The 14,979-nt window shown below is 33.7% G+C and overlaps 1 protein-coding gene across 1 annotated transcript; it reads right to left on the bottom strand.

The window, feature by feature from the left end:
- Positions 1 to 1,797: 1,797 nt before the first annotated feature.
- LOC116115494 (isoamylase 3, chloroplastic) lies at positions 1,798 to 13,951 on the bottom strand. Its single transcript, XM_031401644.1, has 24 exons — positions 13,625 to 13,951; positions 13,401 to 13,455; positions 13,246 to 13,314; positions 12,923 to 13,080; positions 12,396 to 12,483; positions 11,804 to 12,040; positions 11,523 to 11,627; positions 10,705 to 10,809; positions 9,829 to 9,963; positions 9,614 to 9,700; positions 8,862 to 8,913; positions 8,066 to 8,129; positions 7,365 to 7,464; positions 6,709 to 6,809; positions 6,551 to 6,602; positions 6,048 to 6,110; positions 5,708 to 5,797; positions 5,548 to 5,620; positions 5,246 to 5,325; positions 4,681 to 4,785; positions 4,505 to 4,603; positions 4,335 to 4,396; positions 4,121 to 4,229; positions 1,798 to 3,096 (listed from the first exon to the last, which is right to left on the bottom strand). Exons 1-24 carry the CDS (start codon positions 13,762 to 13,764, stop codon positions 2,983 to 2,985), a joined length of 2,343 nt encoding a protein of 780 aa, XP_031257504.1. The 5' UTR covers positions 13,765 to 13,951; the 3' UTR covers positions 1,798 to 2,982.
- Positions 13,952 to 14,979: the final 1,028 nt, after the last annotated feature.

Here is a 14,979-nt window from a genome sequence, read left to right as displayed (position 1 = left end):
TAATTATTTATGCCTTTTTGAGGATGTTTTTATTTACTATTTCTCAAAATTGTTACATAAATCAAGAGAAATCCTTGATAATATTTGGGAATTTTTGTATGTAATGGTTGGAAATTGGAATACAAGGAAATGTCAACACAATTTCTTTCCTAAAATACCAACACGTGTTATATCATGGATCCAAATTAATTTCAACTTTTTCCTTGTACAGTGCGTACCAATTTGGTTAATGACTAAACACGGTAACTTTCGTAAACTTTTTTTTACAATTTTAACATGTTAACTTGTAATTGGTTAATTTATAATAGATCTTATATAAATTTTATTAATTAATTATAAATTAACTAATTCCATATTAACAGAATTATGAAAAAAATAATAAAAAAGATTGTTGATGTATCATTATTATAAATAATTATATATTTACAAATCACCTCCTACTATGTAATGGAATAGAAAACAATCTCAGCCGTCGAATGCGTGACAACTGGAAACGAGAACGTGTTGATTGGACTTTGTTGGGAATCCAAGCAGTTTATAATTTATAATGAACAAAAATTCCACTTACCGTTATGATTGTCACGTTCTAAGTTTAATATTTATTTATATTATATAGTGGACTATCAATTTTCAATGTAGAAAAAAATATCAAGCTGTATAAAATAATAGTAGTCTATGCACTTTGGATCCTAATGACAAAATGTTTATGATTAATTAATTAATTAATTCAACAAAGGGCCGTTAGATATACTGACTAATTAAGACTAATCAAGTCATGGCTAACGTAATATGTAAGTAAACAATTTAGCATTAGAATAACATATAAGACGAGGACTCAATATTCATCCATCTTTCTTAAAATGCAGAAAAGTCTATTGCTTCCATGTCAGCAAATTACGCTTTGAGCTGTTAAGAAATTGGAAATTGGAAATTTTCTATCTTGGGATGCCGTGTTGATCTGTTAATTTCTAGTCATTGTCCAGCTCTTAAATGCAAATGGGAGGCGAGACTTGCTGAGAACAATTTACCTTTCCTGTCACGTTATTGACATGCAAAATTGTAAATTGAATTAACCAAAGTATATGATTACACATCCAGATTGCATATATANGAGACAGACTTGTGGGAATCCAAGCAGTTTATAATTTATAATGAACAAAAATTCCACTTACCGTTATGATCGTCACGTTCTAAGTTCAATATTTATTTATATTGTATAGTGGACTATCAATTTTCAATGTAGAAAAAACACATCGAGCTGATAAAATAATAGTAGTCTATGCACTTTGGATCCTAATGACAAAATGATTATGATTAATTAATTAATTAATTCAACAAAGGGCCGTTAGATATACTGACTAATTAAGACTAATCAAGTCATGGCTAACGTAATATGTAAGTAAACAATTTAGCATTAGAATAACATATAAGACGAGGACTCAATATTCATCCATCTTTCTTAAAATGCAGAAAAGTCTATTGCTTCCATGTCAGCAAATTACGCTTTGAGCTGTTAAGAAATTGGAAATTGGAAATTTTCTATCTTGGGATGCCGTGTTGATCTGTTAATTTCTAGTCATTGTCCAGCTCTTAAATGCAAATGGGAGGCGAGACTTGCTGAGAACAATTTACCTTTCCTGTCACGTTATTGACATGCAAAATTGTAAATTGAATTAACCAAAGTATATGATTACACATCCAGATTGCATATTTAAGCTGAATTTAAATGAGATTCGATGTTTCTGGGAAAATAATAATTATGTGAAAATTAATATAGCGACTATTCAAAAAACTAAACATTGAATAGAAAGACTCAGCAAATTATGATACAACCCAAAATCAAGAATGTAATTAATAACATTTACTTGCATTTATGGTAATGATGTTTGAAAGAGTGGAATTGATCGTGTGGTGAACAGAAGCGCGTACAAAGTCCGAGTCAGCTCAAAGTGAAGGAGAAGGCGTAAAGTGAAGCACAATCTGTGTCAGGTTGTATTCAATTGTGAACTATGACTTGACTTGTCCTATTGTATACCACTTTTTGGGCTTCCTGATGACAACGCATTCATACACCTGTCATTTGCTTGAAGAACTTAACACCGAAGCCATTAGCATTTTCTAAAGCAACCTTTCCACACGCGCACACTCTACCGAGTCTCCCACTAATTAATTAACAAATAGATCCACAAAGTTTTATGGCTATAATAGCATAATATGAACATGACTTTGAAGATTAACTACCGTTGAATGATGTGATTGTAAATGAGAAAAAAGACTTAATATCATCTCTCAAATTAGAATCTTAGTGATAAAAGAGTAAGGTGGAAAATTTAACATGGTATCTAAAAAAAGATGATTTAATAACATCTTCCAAATTCGAGTCCTCTTAAGAATAAAAGAATAAGAAAAGAATCTAACATGACCTCTTTAATTCGAGTCCTCATGACTGTTAATAAGAGTGAACTAATAAAAGTAATCTCTGGAACCCATATTTGGCCAATAGTTCTAAAAGCCTAAAAGATTAATTGATGTGTGCATAAACTGGTCTAGACATCCCACTTATAAAAAATAAATAAATAATTTGAAGATTTAACAGTAACAGAACACAAGGTATGATCTAAGCGTTACGTACTGTCTACCCTCTTTGGTCTTTATTGAATATGTAACTAACAGAGATACCAAATTACATCCTATTGCATTGCTCGTAGTTGGAAATTCTGATTATTCTTCCCTCATGTTCCGAACTACACTATTTTATTTTGTCTTTTATGTTTACCTGGAAATAGTTTTATAGTTTCATTACACTTTACAGGTCATAAGAGAATCGGATTCCACCATGTATTTGATTAGAGTAGTGATAAGGTCCTCAAGTTTCTAACCACTTTTTGGACGCTTGAACATTTCTCCAAAACAAATACTAGCAACCCACATCAGAATTTACCCATTTGGAATGTTCATCTGCATGTAGCTTGAAAGGCCATCTCATGATTTAGCTTCAAGAAGAATACAAGAGTATGGGGCCACATTATATGTGCTTCCAATGCCTGGTACACCTTCAACAACAAAGTCATTTGGAGAACTGAGATTCGTGTCCACCTGAAATTAAACAACTCTGACCTTAGGGTTGGAGGATTTCACCAAGTGATATTTGCAAAAGATGAATCAGTTACGAAATTAAACTACAATGACTATCACATTATTCATTGGAAGAGCTGATTAACTTTAGTGAATGAAAAAAAAAAAAAAAAAAAAAAAAAAAATCTTATGTTACTCGGGCCATGCTATAATTGTTAAGAAGGAAGCACAAAAAGAGATTCTTTGAAGTGAGAAACGAGAAAGATAGGTTAGATGTTACTCGGGCCATGCTATAATTGTTAAGAAGGAAGCACAAAAAGAGATTCTTTGAAGTGAGAAACGAGAAAGATAGGTTAGATGTTGCATTAGATGAATAAACATATGGCAGATGCTGCTGCTTCTTTTCTCTCCTCTTTTTATTTTTAATTTATTACTTAAATTTTATTTTTGAACCAAATCGATAAAAGTCATATCATATCACTTATCAATTGGTATCATGCAATATTATATATTTACAAGAAAGCAGATAAACACAATTCCTGGGAATTGGAAGATTCATACAATCAATTAAACAATGGAGAGAACCAAGTGCAAGACATATTGGTTCCATGGGTGAATAATTGCAGGTACAAGTAATAACATTTAGAAGGAACTCATATTAAGTAGCAGAAAGCTAAGGAAAATAGTATCAAAACAACAATTTCACATATGTTGTAATTCATCAGCATCATGGTTCAGTGTACTGAGCAGTTACTCTAATGATTTCAAACATGAAAGCTCAGATAAGCAAATGAAAGAATATGACACATTTTTAATTAGTCAGTAAAAGCCATAGTATCAATTAAAATATTGTCTCCATATGCAATTAATTTACTGAAACTAAAAGACAGCAGAGACTTCAATCAGGAAAGGCATGCATATTTTACTTCAGCAAACAAATAAGCAAAATCCCTACTGCATTCATGAGCACTGTACTGAAAAAATTCAGGTTCAGCAAACACAATCAGTAAACTTCACCAGATGAATAATAAAAAGAAAAACTAACCACACGAAACCAATGCCTCTTTGGTGGTGCTGGGGCTATTGAAACCTTAACAAAGAAATTGTGGGCATTAAATGCCAAATAGATATCTGCTCCATCATTATCATGAAGCCTGCAAAACAAATATCTCAAATCATGTTGTGGGCATTAACATGTCTGGCATTGATTGTCAGCTGTGAAAAAATCATTAACCACTAAGAAAGTTTTTAGCTCTTACGTAAATGCAAGGAATTTGCTTTCATAGTTGTCCCAGTTATCCTCATGCCATGTTACATCATTCTGCACAAGTTAGTATTTCATGAGCTTATCTAGAACTGATTGCCTGGATTGTAAAAATTTAAAAAATAACATTCTTCAATTAAAATACACAAGCAAAAGCATATTTACTTTTTCAAGAAAATTTTCATGACGAAATACTCCATGGGATCGCCGAAATTTTATCATCTCTGAGAAAAACCTGAAGTGACTATTCTTCCGTGCATCCAACTGTAATAGTGAATGGTTAAGTCATTTAGGCATTATGGATTAAACCTATCAAAAAATAGGATGAACTGAAATGTTACCTGCCCCCACTGGAAATTGTTAATAGCAGTATCATGTCCATAACTGTTGTTATTTCCATAACGAGTATGGCCATACTCATCCCCCATTAGCATCATTGGGGTTCCCTGGTCATTTCACTTGCAAAGGTTTATATTTCCACGGATTCACAGGGAGTGTAAGCAAACAATTGAAATTTCACAGATGAGGCCATCAATGCAAAACATTATACTTAGTCAAAAAGTGGTACAGGGGGCTGTTAAAGCTAGAAATTGCGTCTCAGCAATAGGAAGAAGTATGAGATGACTAACCCAAACATATACAAGAAACAAAAATGCTCCAACTGTGAGCCATTCAACCTACTATATTATCTATTCTAGGAATGTGGACAGTCAAAGTTGAAAATGATATCATTTCCAAACAGAACAAAGGACGTGGAATTATTATGTTGAATATGAAAACTGAAAACTGAAACCATTTTCGAAATGAACATAGTCTCATTCTCATTTTATGAACAGCAGTAGGTAAAAATAAAGGTTTGGTTCCAAAAATCTATTAAAAGTTAAAATGGATATCAAAAACTTCTACCTGAGATACCATTAACGTCAAATGGAAGTTTTTCATCTGGCGGGAGCGCAAAGCTTTAATACTAGCATCGCTAGTTTCCCCTGTCCAATAAAAATATTGATTAACATCAGATGGTCCATCAAAAAGGAAATTTTTAGTTCAATCTTCTCGCATTATTTATTTATTTTGAATTGAGATTTATTTATACAGTATCCTGACTAACCGAATCAAGCCACCAATAACTAAAAAGTTGTGCTGACACTAACAGAAAATGAAGAAACATGCATAACCATAGTAGCAATTAAGGAAAAAAGAAAAATCACCTTCAAAACCACAATTCCAGCTAAAATTATCATTACTTCCATCGTTTCCGTTCTCTCCATTAGCTTCATTGTGCTACAAAACCAATAATTTCAGGAAACTGAAGCCATATCCCATAGGATAATATTGAAAGTAAATGGATGGCTAGAAATTTTAGAGTACCTTGTTATTATATGAAACAAGATCATAGAGTGTGAACCCATCATGTGCAATGATAAAATTAATACTATGATAGGGCTTGCGATTATTTACCTGTATGATGAGCAAAATTGATAAGCAAATGCACATAAGTTGATTATTTACATCAGTAATACAAATTTTTCCACGGAAAAAGGTTAAGTTGATGCACAATTTCACCTAACTCATTACCTTTCAGAAGAAAAATTGACAATTCAAGCTTAGTGTATACCCTTAATAACAAAAGTTTGCAGTTCCAAAACACTTTAACAAGTTGCCAACCCTAATTAACAACATCAGAGGACATGACGTCGATGACACTTACTCTGTAAAGGTCAGCAGATCCAGAGACACGAGTAGCCAAACTCCCCTTCATGCCAGGGTCACCCTGTAACATGCAAATTCAGAAAAATAAAATAAGTGATTAAGAAATAGAAATAGATGATCATCTTTTCTACCTGAGAACAGTATCAGATAAAAAAAGGTAAAACTAAGAAGTTATTAATGACATGAAATGCATGACTTTCACCAGGAAAAGAAAGCAAAAATAAAAATAAGTAAAGAGCAGAGGATAAGATCTTCACCTTGATAAAATAAATTAACAAAACCTAAGGTTCAAAATAACCAAACTTTTGAACTAAAAGAATAACTTTCAAATTTTAATACAAGTTTAGAATCCATCACCACATAAATCACAATCATGTTTATGTTGAGATGTTGATTTCTATATTATAGCATTACACAAGCCATTTCTAAATCACAGTTAACTCAACTATTATCCCCCATTTAAGCACATCAGCCCACTTTAGTACTAGCAAATTTAGGTACCTTTATAAATTTTCTTAAGTCATCACGGTACTTCCCATTCCACTCAGCCCACCTGCATAAAGGGAGCTCATAAGTGAAGGAGGTAGGTGACCATACTTCCACAAGTTGTTAGTTGTATTCCAAACAAGAGAAATCAAAATAAATGAAAGATAATTTACCGGTCCCAATTTGGAAAACTTCCAACAAGATAAAGGCCTCCACAGTCCCAAGGTTCTGAAATAACTTTACACCTAGATAGGGTAGCATCTTTGGCAATTGCCTGGCATATTAATAAAAATATATATAAGTTACCTAGATCAAACTTCTCACCTCAACACGTTATTGAACTACCTAATTACATATTTGTATGAAACAAACAATACCTTTTTAATACCATATTGAATATAATACATTTATTTAAAATTCACAACATGCATAAATTTCAAATTTTGTTAGTTGCCAAATTGACGAACAGTTGAAATAATCCAGCAACTTAAAAAAGTTATGTGCTCCCGCAGAGTAAGTGCCGTTTTGTGATTATCAGACCAAAAACAAAAATACATGATAGCCTCTTAAAGCTATATCTGAAAAATATTAACTAGCATCTCACCTAACGTCAACTAACAATGATATTAGAAAACTTTTTCTTACTTTTCCCACTAAATAGCAAAAAAAAAAAAAAAAAAAATGGGAGGAAACTATGAAGTTCACATTTGCAAAAATAATATAAGTCACTTCCAACCATACATTTATTTCCACTAATCAAAGAAAGCTGCATTACCACGAATTATGTTTATAGCAATCATAAAATATAAGATGCATACAAATCCCTTACTCTAATAAGTGGTGGAGCACTAAGTGGAGAACCATCTGATCCTCGACAAAGTACACTAGCAAGGTCAAATCGGAATCCATCCACATGATACTCAACAACCCTGAAATGAATTAGAGAATAAAGAGAAAGAAGAGAATAACAAATAGTAATTAAAATGTATATAACACCAAAAAGTAACATAAGCCTTTTAAATTAGCATTAAATTGTATTATCTTCAGATAAAGTCCCAGAATTATCTCTGTAGAAACAACAGTTACACAGCAATCACATCCATAGTCTAATAATATTTAAAAAATAGTACAAAGGGTCAATTCTACTCAAAATATTATACAAGAAAATATTTTTGGGTTTTCATCCAAATAATATATTAATTGACTTAAATCCAAATGATCAAAGACCTTTCATTAAATGGGTCAATATTGTTAACTAATGGGTAAATTGAACCAAAAAGATTCTTAAAGCAAACTAGTTTGAATATTTTTTCTGATATCTAGTTAACATCAATAAGTAGAAGCATGAATATTCCGATATGTTGAATGATTATTAACCTGGTTCTGGTTGAATTGTCAAGAAAGAGCTGACGTATTAATTCAACAAAAATAGCACACTATATGTTTGATTTTTTATCGAGGATGGTGTATATTCTTTTACTTCTTCGCAATGATGTTACCCTTCAGTTTCTGGATGAATTATATCCTTACCAGTGTCTTAAGCTGTCCAGGATGAGCTCCATGACCACAGGATGATTACAGTTTAATGTGTTTCCTGAAAATGACAAGATGCTGCATCTGAGAAACCTTTAGATGTTCATAATAATTACTTTTCCAAGGAAAATAAATTCAACAAACATGCTCAAATGCTCTCTTACTTTCAGCTCAATACTCAGCTAAACTATAATCCCGGACCTCATTAATATCAACATAGAAGATCTATAGTAGTAAATGATGATATCACGACATCGCTGATTCCTTGACCAGGGCACCTTCTAAAAGTCAGCTTCATATCAAGAGTAAGAGGTCAGGACTAAGAATTAGTAATTGACTTCAACATGGTCATGACTAACTCATGGCAATGTTATTTGGTTAGTTGGGAAAAGATGAGGCCATGCATCCAAACTGGAAGAAGTTGAGTGAGTGTTGAGCATTAACACTATCCATGAGATGTTTAAAGCTCTTATTTATAGCATATGTAATTCCCCGGTTGGAGATCCTTAAAGGAAGAATTATTAATTAATTTAATGTAGTTAAGAATGTAGTTAACTATTGCCTATACAAGCAGAAAGCGAGTGGTTGTTAAGTAGCCATTGAAAAAGCCCACAAGCTAATGTAATTTACAAAGCTTCTATAGTAACACTAAAAGGGCCAACAGTATGTAGAAGAAACATTTTAAGGTAGCCCTAATATGACAAGAATATTATAAGTTCCTCAACACACATGTACAAGTAAAAAATCTGGGGAAAAGTAACAAGAAAACAATTGAGAAGGACACAAGAATTACCACAGCCAGAGAAATTGAGCAACTGGCCATTGCTGTCCACCATGTAATAAACCTGCAGAAGGATTTGAAGGATGCTATGACTGAGATACGTAAAATAGAATGCATATGGTGAAAATAAAGTGTTCTGAAAGTGACAAATTATTCAAACCACTGATACAACCACCTGCAGATTCAATCAAATACACCCAACCAACAGTAATTCTCACACAAATCAACCAACACACAATCAATCACAACTCAAGACACAATTGCAAGTCCTGCACTACTTGTATTAAACAGAAGAAATGAATGCAAAAAGAACAGATGAGATGATTGGAATTATCCCAACACCCTGGCGTTTCGAGGAGCCAGGAACCTCCACTGTTTTATCAACCCAAATTCAAAAGATAAAAGACCTACTACAACTCTGCTGAATATATACTAATTCCCTTTTTCCACAATTACCCTTACTCACACAATTTGTATTCTCCAAAACAGAATCCACCCCAATGACACCTGTACTTTGTGGTCCCTCTCCCTTAACAACCTTTCTAATGCTTTTTACGCCCCTTAAGGGTGTAGACTTTATGCACTGCTGGCTTATCAACCACACATAAACTTTATTTGAAGACTTCCCCTTATTTCTCATTCAACTGATGAAATATTCTTATCTAAATCATATCTAAAACATTCAGCCAATTAAGTGTCCAGACAGAGAATATGGTCCTGCATGACTTACATGATCTAACATAACAACAAAGTGCCAAAATCACCTTATTATCAATGCCACGAAATGAGGTGGTATAAGGGTAGTTATCATCTGCCTCATTAGTATGATTATAGACAACGTCCAAAATGACCTGTTGAAAATTAAGCTTCAGGGCACTTACAAAAAAATTCAGATATTTAGCAAGAAAAATTGCGAAAGGAAATACTAGCAACTGATAAAATGCATTCCTAACCCCAAGGTTGTAAATATATGATTCACCTCTATGCCAGCTCCATGCAAGGCTTTAACCATTTCTTTGAACTCCCACAAAGCCTTAAGAGGTCCTCCACCTCCACTAGCATAGCGACTCATTGGAGAAAAGAAATTTATTGTTGAGTAGCCCCATGTATTGACCTTTCAAAATATAAAATAAAAAGCTCATTTTAACTTAATGAACATATAAAGCCACAAAAAACACATGGAAGAGGAAGAAATTATCTGATAGATTACTTCAGCTAACATAAACAATTCCAACTTATTTTCAAAAGGTATACACAGAGTATGCACAGGCAAACAACTAGCTTGCCCTTGCGGATTGACTAGGGTTAAGTTGGCACACAGGAAAAAAGAAAAAAACAGAGGAAAATTTTAGAACTTATATTGTTTATTTTTAGATTCCATAGTCAAATTTCTCACATATAGAAATCCAAAGTGAGCCTACTATCCACGGAATCATCAACTATGTTTACAGATGAACAACATATGGTATTCACGTTCAACAAATAAAACATTGCATGAGGCAATTAAGTAACTTAAAGGAGGATACTAATATTTCAAATGAAAAATAGAAGTTTAAAAATGAATCACATAAGAGTTCTACAGCTTCAATGATTCAGCAAGCTAAAATATTGAGAGCTTCCAATAGGAAATATTTGTGTTTTAGAGCAAGTAATAGAGATATTTATCATATAAGACTCTACAACTCCGATGATCCAAATAGTCAAGAAAGTTTATTGCAAGAAGGAACAGATACAGAGAATAAGTTATGAAAGAAAAATTTATGTTGCAAAAGCTTTCTGAAAATTTCACAATAACAGGTACATGAAAAGTTGAAGGCAAGCGACAATACACACCAAAGGAAACTGTCAGCTTTACCATGTGATCTCTAGGGTTTGGGCGCCTTTGAAACTCAAACTCATCAAATTCAAAGACAGGCAGCAACTCCACAGCATTGACACCGAGCTCTAAAAGATGTGGAATCTTCAAAAAAATTCAGAAAGACATAAGATATTTCAGGAATATATGAAAATGCAGTAATCATGGACTTCTGCAGTTACTGATGTATAAATAGATAGATAAGTTTCGCAAGCAAAGCTTTTGTAACAGATATCACTTCCATACATATCGCCAGGAAAAGAACATCAGCAATTGAAAATTTTGATGCTCAGTGGTTACTTGAACCCTCTACCAGCTTCATTACTCAAGCAAAAATCTTTCTGCTTTGCAAAATTTGATTCCTTTCGTTCAGTGACAGTTTAAAACCAGATGTCATCCAGATAGGAGTTTTAAAGTCTTGGAAACTTGTAACCTTCCAGTCCAGAACTCACATCATTGCAGGATCAAGTTCCCATCTACTTCCATTCTCATAACCCATTTCTTTTTTTTTTTTTGGTAAGTACTCATAACCCATTTCAGTTAATTGTTTGTATTTAGTCACTGAACTAAATCCTATTTCCACAATTAACACCACACCCATGCTTGTGCCATCATTATATACCCATTAGAATTTCAAAGGTAAACCTGCTGATTAAATATCTATTGGATGTTGCTTAACTTATTGGGATTTGATGAAAGAATTAGGAGATACAGAGTTGCCATAAGATTCTAAAACAGCATTCTTTAGGTACATAATGGATGAAGTGCACAAAGGTCACCAATTGGAAACTGATTGGTTTGATACGCAAAAGTATTACCTTCTCTATCAAACCTAGGTAGCTGCCACGTATGTCTGGATCCAACCCACTAGATTTGTCAGCTGTAAACGCGCGAACATTCATTTCATATACAACAAGATCTGTCTGAAAATAATTTGAAATGTGTACCACTATCAGCTCACCATCAGAACACATATATGAGAAACAGAGAGAGAGGGAGACAGGTTTGCATTTTCAAATTTTAATCTCATAGAAAAAAATTGTCAAAAGAAAAAAGAAACTTTACACGACTCAAGACCTATGTAATTGACCCAGAGTACCTCTGGTATATTTGGAAGCTTGTAATTTTCTCCCCAGTCAAAAGGCAAGGTATCAAAATCATAAGTTCCAAGAAACTTTGATAATTTTTCACTGCTATCTCCAAAATATCTACGGCCCTCAACTAGCTTTGCATAAGGATCGATAAGCACAGTGTTTTTGTCAAATCGATGTCCTTGATTCCAACCTTGAGGACCATCAATGCGATAACCATAGAGAACATTGCTCCGAGGAAGATCCTACATTAATAGAAGTATGTCAATAGCATTAACAATAATCCTGTAAAATAGGTGTTTGTAATTTAAACAAAAATGGTTCTTGCCAATTAAACTAAAGTTGGCTCTTAGAATTTTCTTGATCAAGTAACCTTTTGACAGTTGTATCCCTTTTCAAACTTTATTACAAATCTTAGAATATTGCAAACTCAATCCATGATATTGCAATGAGCTGAAAGGTATAAATGCTAATAAAAATTAATATAGCTGAAATCTAATCATTTTTCATGGGCATGAAAAACATTTGAACATTAAAAAGCAAGATTAACATAACCCATACACATAGATAGAGATATAAGAAACCCAACAGCAAGACTACCTTGATATGCATGTGCCAGATGTCTCCGGTTTTATTTACATGGGGATCCAAAGGTAGCTCAATCATTCCACCACCCAAACTGTCTCCTCTGAAAAATTATTTCACCAAACAGCAATATGTAACACTTTAGAACTTCATGTCCACTAAGAAAAGATCAAATGGTTTCATTAACTATTCGATCAGAGCAATCCACCACAACTATCAAGACAATATTAAAGTAGAAAAGAGATTGCCTATGCATTCATCAGAAATCCTAATAGTTATGAAAGAACTCTCAACCCATTTACAGCCTTTCTCCTTATTTTGTTACATTCATGTAAAATAGGATTCCATATATTTCATTCACTGTCAACAGAAGAAAACCACCAAATAGTTGCACTACCAAAGTTTACATGTGCATATATGCTTATTTCACAGAAGGCAAATCCATGTCAAAGGCGATAAATAATTACAAAATATTGTTTCAGAGGTATACATAAACCACTTTCACAGTGTGACCAATAAATCAAAAAGGAAAAGGATTTCACCTAATGGGAAGTGATAAACAAAGCGTGACTGCTGTAGCGTGCTGAGAAAAAATAGCAAAATTGATCCCATTGTCCACTTCAGACACCCCGAGAGGAGATGCCTGGCCTTGGGAAGTTTTCAATGACGGGGTTGTTTCTGTTATTTGAGGGGCTTCTTCCTATATAGCATGCAGAAACGATAAAGATTAATTGAATGCTTCTAAAATCAACTATATCTCTAAGGAAGCACGTAATAGCGCAATGCAATATTAGCAAAAAGAGCAATTCATTGCACAATGTAATACATAAATATCATGTACTTGCAAATGGTAATTGCTAAATACCTCAAGTACACGTCCTTGAGCTCGCTGATCATAAGCATTAGATGTCTTATGACTGACACTGCCCCTTGTCTAACAAAAACCAAAATTTCAATCACATTTTTAGCTAAAATTGAAAAACTCATATATTAAAAAACACTGTATAGAGCTAGACATGCCTTACTGAAGCGCCCTGGATTGCTGCTGCTAGATGCTTTCTTACACAATTTCAATCTAAATCACAAAGAAAAGAAAACCAATTAAGCAAGTAATACAATTAGTTGACCGTTATCAACAAAACTTATAAAATGCACTCGCTTTCATCAATGAAGAAACACTCACGTAAGATTATGAAATTAAACCACATTAAAAAAGAAAAGAAAAAAGAGAGAAATAAATATACCCCATCTCATGAGCAGGAGAAGGATCAAAAGTGTGTGACAAAGCGGAAGCATAGATATGGAATTTAGAAGAATTGGAATAGAAGGGAAGTGGATGGTGGAGCATCTTTGTTCCTTTTGGAGATAAATGAAATGTGTTCATGAAGAAGTAGAAAGAAAAGATTCAAAGAGATTGAAAGGAAATGCAAAGTTTGATAAAGAGAAATGGCTTTTAGTTCCGGAAGATTTGAGTAAGCTAGATACTCCCACGGAAAGTAGACTTTTTCTGTTAGCATTTGGAGTGATTATTGAACTTTCGAGTGCGGCATCGAAACGGGACGGTCTGTTTTGTGTCTGCCACGTGAACGGATACGCTGAGTTTAGACTCCAAAAGACACGTGTACCTAAAATATCAAGATTTAATTTTTGTGATAATATCTCGATGAAGTTCAGGGCCCCGAATCTGTTTTCTCTTGTTTTGGTTGCTATTGGAGAGCACTATATGGTTGAAAAAGCGAGATTGAATAGAGAGTTGTTTTAGAGTCATGTCACTGGGACTGAGAGTTACGGTGTGTCGTTTTTATTTAATTCCAGGTTCACTTATTATCAATATTTCATTTAATGCTAAACTTATCCACGCAAACGAGATGCCTGTAGAACAATATGATCACAGAATTTTCATCAATTTCTTTGATTCTTGTGACATTTGAGAGACTGGCTTTCTATCAAATTCAAGTAATGTATCTGGTGAGGTGAATAAGGTCGCTTTAGTCTTACTTCTCTTTCATCATGTGATCAAGCAGCATAAGAAAATGGAACTGGTTTGGTGGACACGAGACCACAGAGCGCCAACTGTTGGGAAGCCGTTCTTCTATTACTCTTGTCTCTTCTACCATCCTCACATTCATGAATCTTTTAAATTGTAGATTAAGAGTAAAAAATTGATTGGATCTCAGGTGTAATGTAAACCTATTAGTTTTAATCATTCACACCAAACGCAAAGGCAAAGCAACAACATGCGAGTTGCTGATTTGATCGACCTGACAATGAAAAGTTTATTTCTTGATTCATCATTAAATTACCAATTGAAATGAAATCTCCGAGCCCTAGTCTAGAATGAATAGTGACATTTGATGAAGCCACACGGCCCACACCTAAACTTAGACTCATCACACCAATACAAACATCGGACAACCAGATAATCGAATTCGAAACTTCGCATCAAGAACGAGGGACTAGCATACATACTGTGCATACCAAGGAGGAAGATTCTACAGGAATGTAGGGCAGACACCACTCTAGAGTTCCCAGTCCAAACCGAGTGTAAGCTGACCGTCTATAGTCCTCGAAAGCACAAGACAAGTATAATTTGGGTTTC

Source organism: Pistacia vera, unplaced genomic scaffold (genome assembly GCF_008641045.1).
Source record: "Pistacia vera cultivar Batoury unplaced genomic scaffold, PisVer_v2 Contig743, whole genome shotgun sequence".
Taxonomy (NCBI): Eukaryota; Viridiplantae; Streptophyta; class Magnoliopsida; order Sapindales; family Anacardiaceae; genus Pistacia; species Pistacia vera.
Note: the sequence above shows the minus strand (reverse complement) of the source record. Positions and strands in the feature narration are given on the sequence as shown.

Bases quoted from the DNA above. Each gene is read 5' to 3' on its own strand.
- LOC116115494 (XM_031401644.1), bottom strand. From the start codon at position 13,764: ATGAACACATTTCATTTATCTCCAAAAGGAACAAAGATGCTCCACCAT. The intron at 13,315-13,400 runs GCATGTCTAGCT...GGTTTTTGTTAG, and splicing joins ATCCAGGGCGCTTCAGTAAG to ACAAGGGGCAGTGTCAGTCA. The intron at 4,397-4,504 runs GTAAATATGCTT...TAACTTGTGCAG, and splicing joins ATGAAAATTTTCTTGAAAAA to AATGATGTAACATGGCATGA.